Consider the following 11,050-nt stretch of genomic DNA (forward strand, 5'->3'; position numbering starts at 1 on the left):
TAGAATATTTCACCCCTTTTAGGTACTTTTAAAACAGGTGCTTTGGCAAGCTCCTGCTTCACATCGTCAAAAGATACTTTGTAAGCATCACTCCATGCAAATTGACATTTAAAGGACAATAGGTTCATCAATGGCAACGTTCTTTCTGCCAAGGCATTGATAAACCTTTGATAATACCCTACTGATGACAAAAAGCTATATACTTCCTTTGGAGTACGTGGCGGACTCATGGCGACTATGACCTTGATTTTTTCAAGGTCACTTGCAATCCCTACAGAACAGACCACATGGCATAAAAATAGGCCATAGTGCACTCCAAAGATGCACTTCCGTGGGTTGAGAGCTATGCAAAATTGTTTGCAAAGCTCAAAACACTTCTGCAAAATAATCAACTGTCTTTCTCTTATGGTGGCTGCCCTTAGGTCATCAATGAATACTTTCAACTCTTCTAGGGAGATGTCATCAAAGGTCTTATCGGCTGTTCTTTGCCACGAACCAGGTGCATTACATAACCCAAATGCCATCACATGGTACACAAAGGTATCGAAGATAGTGATAAATGTCATTTTCAGCCTGTCTTGCTGAGCAATCGCCATTTGGTTATACCCTACAAAGCAATCCATGAACAAATATATTTCCCTACCTGCCAATTGATCTAAAATTTGGTCAATAAATGGCAACCGGTAGTAATCTTTAATAGTTTGCTTATTTATCTCTCTAAAGTCTACACAAATACAGATTTGATTATTATTCTTCTTTCTAATCACAATTGGTGAACACCATTCAGTATGCTGAACTGGGAAGATCAAACCCGCCTTTTGTAACTTATGAAGCTCTTCAAACAGCCCGTCCCTTAGTTCAAAAGGCATATGCCTTACTTTCTGACGTGTAGGGTGGGTACCTTCCTTTAAAGGAATGGTATGCACAGCTAGACTAGGAGGAATACCCCTAGCAAAGATGTCGTGAAACTCCTGAATCATGGACACATAGTCCTCTCTCTCTTCCAAACTGAGCATGGAACCTAATTTGATTGGCCGTGAATCATTAGGCGTGACAAGGTCCAACTCAATAACGTCTGCATCTCTTATTAGATCTTGAGGCTCTATCAGCTCATTCAAGGTTATCTGATAAATATCCTCTGTAGTGGACCCTTCTTTAGATCCATCGCTTGATGATGTCTCACTACCAGATGGATCATCTACTGTTTCTAGTTCAGCGGAGGATAATGGAGCTCTCTCACTCTGAGGAGACTCAAGGTAAGCATCCACTATTACATGGTGGGCACCTCGACCTAGAATCACTCGACTAATGGGTATATTGACTTGATAGTTTGTCCGTAGAATCCATGGCATGCCTAGCAAAACTCGATAGCTAGGATGTCCTGCAAACCTTATCACCCTAAAGTCCAGATAGCATTCCACGCTCACAACTATAACGTGGACTTTAGTGATGCAACCTTTCGATTGTCTTAGACTATCATCACTCATCCTAAGAAGTGTGGAGCCGTCTTTTTGGATCTCTAGACCTAACCACTCCATCAAATCTGAACTCATGATATTGACAGAGGATCCAGTGACCATGATAGCGTGCTCCATTAATATTCCATCCACATACGCTGGAACCCTAGGGCAATGCTTTTTAGCATGATTGAACCAATCTTCTCCCACTCTAGCTATGCCCAAAGGTTCCACAATATACCCTATATGTAGGATTTTCTTGAATTTCTTTTATACTCTAGGAGAAAGTTTAATCAATTGTAGGAGATTTACGTTTGATTTAACTTTGCAAAGAGAACTTGCTAGATCAAAGTAATGGTAGTTAGCCAAAGTTCTCTTCTCGCGCCAAATCATTCTCTCCTTTAGTCTTTCAATCAGCTTTGGTGCCTCTTTTTTAGCCTTTACCTCTTTCTTGGCAATCCTTTATCCTTCTCGTGATCAGCTTTACTACCACAGGTCCTAAAGGTCCACCTTCCATATCAAGATTCAAGACTCGCTTTTCCCTAGCATCTTGCTTAGGGCTTCCCTCGACAGGTTTTACAATTCCTTTGTCACCCTCTTTGATCTTTTGATCTCTTGTTACAACTCGTAGATTAGAAGTTTCAGCATCATTGACACATAGGGCCTCAATAAGGCTGACTCCACTGCCATGAGACAACTCCTCTATAGTAGCCTTTCCTCGTTGCAGTATCTGTCTTGGTCCCTCACCTTACTGGAGATTATTTCCTTGTGCAGGATGGTTAACTGGACCTGGTTGTTTGCTCCCTTGTTGGAGAGAACTAATCTTACTCCAACAGGTAGTAATTAAGTGACCAAACTTTTTGCAAATATCGTATTTGACATTCAGGCAATTCCTAGGGAAATATTGGCCACCACACCACTTACAGCTGAATCTTGAGGGGACATCCTCTTCAGGGCATCGACTCCCTATCAAATTCTACTGCTTCTTAAGAAAATTGACGTCCACAGCTATTTCTCTATATTGTTCAGAAATCATATCGGTATAGTGCTTCATCATGTTCTTAACTTCGCCAAGGACATTAGAGGCACTCGACTCATAGCCGCGATCATCTATCTGTCATCCCATTGGCCTAACTACTTGATTAGGAATTGGTCACTGACCTATTGGGATAGCATTGGGATTCATTGTTTGGCTTCCACCACTATTTAGTGAGGCCAGTTGACTAGCCATGGGCATAGTCATACTAGAAGGGGTTGGTAACATAGGCAAATTCGGCATGATACTCCCTCTCCCATTCGCGCTTGACATGGGGTCACCTTGACTCCCATTGGTCAAGGCCAAATTATTACCATTCCAATTTATCCTTGTTGCATAAGCTGCTTGCAAGCGCGACTCCACTCCTTTGCCTGGGTAATAGCAGTGTCAATGTCGGCCAAAGCGACACTACTAAGCTACATTTGGATATTAAAATTCAATCCAAGTAGAAAATATTACAACTGTGCAGTGGCTAGAATGGGGATATAAGTATTAAGTTTGCGAAAAACTTGCTTTAATTTCTTGGCATAGGCCTAGACATTCTCATTTGGTTCTTGTGTGTTACATTCAAGACACGCAACCAATACTGTGGTTTCAAAAACATATGAAGGGGCCTTGGGAGATCTTTGGGCACGAGAGTGAAAGGACTTAGGGTTTCAAACCTGAGGGGGGGGTGGAAATGAAGGGTAACACAAGGGGTTTATAGCACGAGGGTGAAAAGGACTTAAGGGTTTCACACCCAGGGGGGGAAAAATGAAGGGTAACACAAGGGGTTTATAGCACCGGGGGGGGGGGGAGGGTTTGTAAAAAGGGGACACGAGGGAGGGTGAAAGGCCCTTAAAAAGGGTTAAAACTGGGAGGGGGAGAAAGAAATAAATGGGGACAGGGGGGGATAAAAAGGGGCTTAGGGGGCGTGTGTTAAAAAGGAATATGAGGGGGACCAAAGGGGGCTTAATTAGCCCCCCTTAAGAAGCTTCTTCTAGGAAGCTTCTATGCTTCACGTGGCAGGAGGGGGGCGTTTTAAGCCGCGTTGGCGACGGCAGCCAGTCATTCCATACAAGAAAACATTAACCGCATCTCAAGCTGCTCAATTGTTTTTGAAAACTCTTTTCACTCAACATGGTTTGCCAAAAGTTATTATTTTTTATTGTGATTTTAGATTTTGTAATAATTTTTGGACTACATTATTTTCTAATTTAGGTACAAAGATTGATTTCTTATCTGCATTTCATCCTAAAACAAATGGGCAAACATAAGCTACTAACAGTACAATTTTAGATCTTTTACGTGTATACACAATTTCAAAATCACAAACATGGGATACATATTTGCATTTACTTCAATTTGCATACAATAATACACCACATACAACTACAGAGAAAGTACCTTTTCTACACCTGTTGCATCATTGTCAAACAAAGTTAAAGCTACTAATGATATTGCCAATATGCATGCTACAATTTTTGCTAAAGTCAAAGACATGATTGCGAAAGCCCAATAATCATACACAAAACAAGCTAACAAGAAAAAAAAAGCTATGATTTTCAAAGTTGATGATTATGTTTGGTTACGCATTGAAGAGAGAAGATGACAAAGTGTTGAGGAACACCCTATTGTTAAGTTAGCCTCTAGATTTTATGAACCTTTCAAAATCATTCACAAAATCAATGACAATGCATTTAAATTAGAACTACCCCAACATTGGAAAATCCACAATACTTTTTATATCAGTTTGTTAAGATCTTTTAGAGGCCAATTACCTGTTCACTCTCTCTATGAAAACCCTCCTTTGTTAGAAGAAGAAACTTAAATCCTTGAACTTCAAACTATTCTAGACACTGATTTTATGACTACTAGAATTGACCATAGATACTCTAGATATTTGGTTAAGTTTAAAAATCATCCTGTTGAAGAGGCCCAATGGATGCACGCCCGTGACCTAAGTGCTTACCCCTCACTGCTCGCTCCACATTGAGCTAATAGCAATTGAGGTCAATTGCTTTCCGACCCCGGGGGTATGATGCCAAGAGGCATATTCTATGGTGGATTCCATGAGGTTTTGTGATGGATTCTGTAAAATTATATTTATTTGTCGAGGCTCGTACACAAGGTGGACTCCTTGTGCGAGAAGTTGACGGGGACGCCTGTCATTTTCGGGTGCCATGTTAATTTAATGTGCACATGGGTGACTCCACAGCATGTGATTCTGTAAAATACATATTTATTTTAATGGAGGTTTATGAGTTTAGAGTGCACTCGTATTAAATTAAGGCTAGGATAGAGTTCCAACCTATTTATTTATTTTGTAGCTAAAGACTGCTAGGTATTCACTTTTGTCAATTTAATTTTATTATTTTCTGGCAATTGTTAATGCTTCAATTGATGTGTAGGGCACGCGATATTGACATTGGGAAGCAATGGGCGATAGCATGTATTCAAATTATCTGGAAGAAATTATCATTTTTGATGGGCACGTGTCTTATTATTAAAGGCGTGATGCTAATATTTATTTAGGCACGCTTATTTATTGAAGCGCTTGACAAATATTTATTATTTTGTATATACATGGACGCACGGTTTAAATATTTCATTCTGGAACATTGTATTTGGCACATCCTGACTTTTGGGCCGCCCAATGGCTTTCTTATTTATTTGGACAAAACCAAACACAAAAACTAAAGCATGCTTATTGTAAAATAGGGCTATTTTTTAGCTTTGAGATGAATAAATTTATAAATACATGCCTTCTGAAGCGCTCACACGGGGGAGATTTTACCCAATTTGTCTTTTTGCCTTATGTCGAGCAAATCTTCTTTCTTGCTTTTTGAGCTTAAGTAGAGTTCTTTGTTCTTGGGGACCTTCCGGCGCTCACTATGTACACATCCAGTATCTAATTTGCGCACCACTCTCAGATCAAATATTTGCATGTTTTGTAGTTTTGAGTAGTTTTGAATTTTGCACACTTTCCTTCCTCCAATGCATATGCAATAAAGAGCCATGATAAGCAACTATGATACTTCTATCCACAACAATGTCATATAAATTGTTTAAGCAATAATTGATTGATCAGTTCTATGTTTTTGTATTTTAGAATTTTGTGTTTTGTATATATGTGTTTCCTTTTGTGTTTTCTAGTATTTTTTGAGACTTGATTTTGTTTATTGAGAATTTTTTCCTAAATTGACCTATTCTAATATTTTGAATTGCATCCCAACAAACAAGTTCCTCTTGATTTGGCCTTCTGAAACTAGTCAATCATGTTTTGGAGTAAGCGAGCCATGAGAATTGAAGATTGCCTCCTAAATGATCCGATCCTTGCTCAAGTATACAAGTCTCTAAGATGCCACATGGTAAGAATTTGATAGCCTCGTCAAATGATCTTTCCCATTATCTTAACAATAAAACCAAAATGTTGGGTTAGTGCACGAGTATTACAACATTAAACCAAACATCTATTCTTTCAAAATCTTCAACGTCATTAACAAATTGTCTCTAACATAGTCATCTTATACTCTACTACAAACCAAGAGGTGTTGTGAACTCACCAATGTACCTTTTTACATTGTAATCAAAAGCTTAAAGGATCAAAGATGATTCCTTGCTCCAAGTGATATTATCTCCATAGGGAGACACCTCAATCCCACATCCACATTAAGCATAGCCATTGTTGAGAGAAAATGAGAAAAAGGAGACCACATTATATTGGGGAATATGGGAATTTCCATAAGTTTGGGACACGTGGTCAAATCTTTGGATTTGTTATAACTTGAATACTATAACTCCAAATCGAGTGCTCTATAGCTCAATAGATTCCATTTTTCAAGTGCTTTCCAATGATAGGTCACATCATATGGTTTTGAGAAACTTATGGGTATGTTATCCGGGTGCCACCTTTTTAGTATTCAAAAAATCCATCTCGTCCCCTTTCCCACTTTCTCATAAACTCTTTCTCAACCTCTTGCTTAGATGGGATGAAGAGAAGAAAAGTAAGAGATGGAGAAGAGCTTCACTATTTCGAGTTACTCACTCACGTATCAATAGAGTACATCGTTGTTTGCAATTTCATTGCATATAAGAGGTGGTGCAAGCTATCACTTGACTAAACAAGTTCATGTGAAGCACCTTTTTGTTCAATGCTAAAATGCTATTAATTACAACCCAAGATTGTATCAACATGACAGATTTATGCAAGTTTTACATGGATTGAAATCAATCAAGATAAGTTTTCTTAATAATGCAGGCCTTGCTTGATGCTCATAAACTTAATACATTAAGCGAGTGCTAGTTGAAATGTTTGAAACAATTTGGTTGCCTCTCTTTAGAAAGTATTCTCTATAGTGGATAGAAGTGTTTATCTTGGTGTAGCCCTAACTCATTAAAATGTAGACTTATAACACGTGTTAAATCCTTTTACTTGGACTCCTTTGAAGCATAATGTATGTTTTCTTGTGTTTGAAGGTGATCACAATGTCAAGTAACTAGCACTTCCACTAGAAATGCTAGGGGAGGCTACAAATGGCATGAAAACTCTCAATAAGGATTGTTGACGAGGAGGAGATGAGTGCACCCATCCAACTTGATGTAGTGTACAGGCCTAGAGCTACCTTGATATGATGCAACCTTGGTGGAGGTTCCTACAATAAGCATCATGTACGATTGCTGTATAAATCTCTACTAGTCTCTTCAAATACTCAAGGAAGGTTGTGCCATAGTAGGCCTCAACATGGATGTCCAGACTTCATTTACCATGCACTATTCATTTGTACATCTACAAGTGCATGAGAGTCGTAGATATGCTCGTGTACCAACTGAGTTCAACTAACTATGTATACTCCAAGCTACAAGTATTATCCATTTATTTCACTTTCTTAGTGTCATATCCATTACCCTTCATTGTGTTGACTTGCATATTTTCCAAAGATTCATTTCTGGCCGTAACAAGCATGGGTTGCACAATATCACATTCTTCCACAATTCCATCATGAATATTCACGTTTACATATTCTACATCCAAAACATCCACTGAGACATTTGCATTTTCTTGAACTTCACCATTGCATACATCCATGGCAAGTATCAAGGTATCACCATACAAAAAATCATGTCCTTGGGTGATTTCTCACCGTTCTCCATGACCACCCAATTGATAAGTGTACCAATTTTCTTTAGCCCAATTCTACTGCATAGGTTTCTTTCTCTGTCTATCATGAGATATACTATTGGAGCTTTTCCACTTTTTTGTGCCTTTTCACTTAAGCTATGTGCATCTACTTGGGTGTTCTTTTTTTAAAGCTACTAATGGCACTTTTTGTGTAGATCCTATTGTTGCTTCTCTTCCAGATCATGAGCTGTTAACAAAATCTTGTACTACATTGCTTCAAACATGAGGGACTTGGTTCACCTTCCTCTTTTGTTTCCATTTGCAAACTCGCTCCTGCTATGTTTCATAATATTGCTTACTATGTTGGATTCTCAATGTAATCTCCATGGTTTGCCACACCTGTCTTGGTACTCCATATTGCAACTACTCTATCTTCAAGTCTAGTGACTAATTGCTAGCACTAAGCATGTGATTGGTTTGCTAACCTTTTCCCGTGCCATTCAGCTCCAATGGCTTGAGAACAAAGTTTTCAAGAAAACCAGTCGACACTTCAAATTGCTTAAAGAGGATTTCCTCCAAACTCTAATTTCAATGGAATCATGGCATTATAAACCAGACATAAGCACATAAACGGATGTTGCATCTCGATCATAGGTAAATGGGTTTGACGATCGTAGGCAATGGATCTAGCGTTCTTTTTTGTTTTTTTTTAAGTTCCCAGTTTCTTTGAGTGCATCGGGCCTTTAAGAAATCGAGCAATATATTATTTGCCCTCGTAAAAGCGAAGGAAATAAGAAAAGGAAACAGAAGAAGAAGAAGGCACCCCTCAAAGAAAGCGTTGCCAGCTTTCTCGAATCAGGCGCGTTTTGGCCGAATTATCTCGCCCTCTCAAAAGCATACCTTGCAAGAATATTCAACGTTGCTTTTTTTGCATGGCATGAGATTTATGCATGCGGCGGGGATTATAATTGTCGTCATCTGTTTTAAAGCCAATTGTCGCTGCCATTATATAAGGGACCCATGCTTAGTCGATACCCATCGCCAGCGTCAATCTAGTCGAGTTGGGACATACACCCAGCACTGAAGATAGTCATTGCCATCGACGATATGGCGACGAGCGCGAGGAGGATGCCGTCCTGGCTGATGCTCATCCTGTGCATCATCATAGTGAGCTGCTGCTGCTTCCAAGCATCCCAAGCCGTATTCTCGGTATGTATCCATGCGAGCGCTCTGATCTCTCTCTCTCTCTCGCTGGCCTTATTCGTTAGTGTTCAGGCTCATCGTGCGATGGTATGCTCTCCGCGTGCCTGAGATTGCATCATCTGAGCTCTCACTGATTGACACGCTCTTCCTCTGATCGTGTTTCATGCAGGCCGCCTCTAATTGCAACAGCCAATCCGATGCATGCATTAGTGACGAGGACGAGGCCGTGCAATATGGTAAACGTGTAACTCTAGCTTTGGTATAATCTCCGTTCCATGCACGCGCACACGTGCCATTGTAATAATTATTGCTCCCTTACCTTCTGTTGATGCAGCTAAAGTCGGACCTGCAGCTGGAGCTGCTGGCCGCGGAGGTGCATCTGGATCACCTGGTGCTGGTCATGGAGGCGCAGCTCGATCTACTGGCGCTGGAGCTCATGGCAGCATGGGTGCAGGAGCTGGTGGCCATGGAGGAGCTGCTGCTGGTGGAGCCAGGCCTGGAGCTGCTGGAGCTCATGGGGGTGGCATGACCGGAGGAGCTGCTGGCGCTAGGCCGTCTGGCCTTGCAGGAGGAGCCCATGGCGGAGCCAGTGCTCATGGTGCAGGTGCAGGTTCAAGGTCTGGGTCAGCAAGAGCCGGTGGCCGTGGAGCTGCTGGTGGCGCCGGAGCTCATGGTGGCATGAGTGCAGCCGGGGGTCGACATGTAGGAGGAGCTGCTGGTGGAGCGGCCCGGTCTGGAGCTGGAGCAGCTGGTCATGGCATGACCGGAGGAGCAGCTGGGGCTAGGCCCTCTGGTATTGGAGGTGCAGCCCATGGAGGAGCCGGCGCTGCTGGAGGAGCTGGAGCTGGAGGACGTGGCGTGGCTACAGGGGGGCACGGAGGAGTGACTGCAGGTGCTCGGTCTGGAGGAGCTGGCCATGGTGGAGCGGCAGCCGCTGGTGGCGCTAGGACCGGAGGTCATGGAGGTGGCATGGCCGGAGCGGGTGGCCATGGAGCCGGAGCCAATGGAGGTAGGTCCGGGGCTGCCGGAGGCGGCATGGCTGCAGGTAGCCATGGAGCCGGAGCGGCTGCGGGTGGCCGCGGAGCTAGGTCCGGAGCTGCTGGAGGCGGAATGGCTGCGGGTGGCCACGGAGCTAGGCCCGGAGCTGCCGGAGGCGGCATGGCCACAGGTGGCCACGGAGGAGCAGGAGCAGCGGGTGGCCATGCTGGATCAGGCAGCATGAGCGCAGCTGGCGGCCATGGAGGAGCAGCAGCAGCAAGTGGCCATGGAGCTAGGTCCGCAGTCGGAGGTGCCATGGCAAGAGGAGGCGGTCGTGGAGGATCGGCAATGGGTGGTGGAGCAGGTATATCCGGAGGAGCTGGACACGGTGGCATGGCCGCGGGTGGCCATGGCGGAGCAGCAGCAGCAGCAGGTGGCCATGGAGGTAGGTCCGGGGCTGGAGGCTCTGGCATGACAGCTGCAGGTGCTGGAGCTGGACGCGGCGGCATGGCCGGTGCGGGTGGCCGTATGGGAGGAGCAACAAGTGGCCATGGAGCTAGATCCGGAGCAGGAGCCACCGGTACGACAGCCGTAGGAGGTCGTCGTGGAGGAGCTGGAGCTGGAGCTGCTGGCGGCATGATGTCAGGTGGTCACGCAAGTGGTGCAGGAGCCAGATCAGGCGGCATGGGAGCGGCTAGAGGTGGCATGGCAACTGGAGCTACTGGTCACGGAGGAGCTGCAAGCGGTGCAGCTGGAGCCAGATCTGGACCTGGTGGTATGGCCGCAGGTGGTCACGGAGGATCAGCAGCAGGCCGTGGTGGAGCTAGGCCTGGAGCTGGAGCTCGCGTCGGTGCCGCAGGTGGCCATGGAGCCAGCATGCCCTGATCTCCGCCCGCCGGCATTGGTTTCCCTGGAGCGGCTTAAAAGCTGGCTCTTCTAACATACCCCTATTAAGTTAATTATATAACCTTTAGGCTCACTAAGGAATACCTGGATGTCATTTACTCGAAGTAGTAGTAACTACTACTATCCTCTCTAATGTAGTGTAGAAGTTATGTACCGGTTGTTGGACGTTTTGGATCACGTGTATCTCTGTGTATCATGGATGTGATCATTGGCCACATGCCGTTCTTGGTTGTACGATTTCTGAGCTTATGAGTTATACATTAGCTGGATTTCTTGAGCGTATAGCTCAAAACCTTTTTTTCAGGAAATACAGACTTCCATTTCTATATAGGGATGTTATCAAATCCAAGGGTACACATAATATGAATC

General features: G+C 43.5%; 1 protein-coding gene across 1 annotated transcript; it reads left to right on the top strand.

Annotated features, from left to right (window-relative positions):
* Positions 1-8,645: 8,645 nt before the first annotated feature.
* On the top strand, positions 8,646-10,660 carry LOC148028444 (uncharacterized). The gene is made up of 3 exons (XM_087689962.1): positions 8,646-8,803; positions 8,967-9,033; positions 9,132-10,660. Exons 1-3 carry the CDS (start codon positions 8,702-8,704, stop codon positions 10,658-10,660), a joined length of 1,698 nt encoding a protein of 565 aa, XP_087546088.1. The 5' UTR covers positions 8,646-8,701.
* Positions 10,661-11,050: the final 390 nt, after the last annotated feature.

The sequence above is a fragment of the Lygodium microphyllum genome, chromosome 12 (assembly GCF_053477565.2).
Source record: "Lygodium microphyllum isolate KBCC chromosome 12, Lygodium_microphyllum_v1.1.10, whole genome shotgun sequence".
Lineage (NCBI taxonomy): Eukaryota > Viridiplantae > Streptophyta > Polypodiopsida > Schizaeales > Lygodiaceae > Lygodium > Lygodium microphyllum.

What these genes read in the sequence shown, in the direction of transcription:
- LOC148028444 (XM_087689962.1), top strand. Translation starts at nt 8,702, where the DNA reads ATGGCGACGAGCGCGAGGAGGATGCCGTCCTGGCTGATGCTCATCCTG. An exon ending in CATCCCAAGCCGTATTCTCG is followed by an intron (nt 8,804 to 8,966) that starts GTATGTATCCAT and finishes TGTTTCATGCAG; the next exon opens with GCCGCCTCTAATTGCAACAG. An exon ending in GGACGAGGCCGTGCAATATG is followed by an intron (nt 9,034 to 9,131) that starts GTAAACGTGTAA and finishes CTGTTGATGCAG; the next exon opens with CTAAAGTCGGACCTGCAGCT.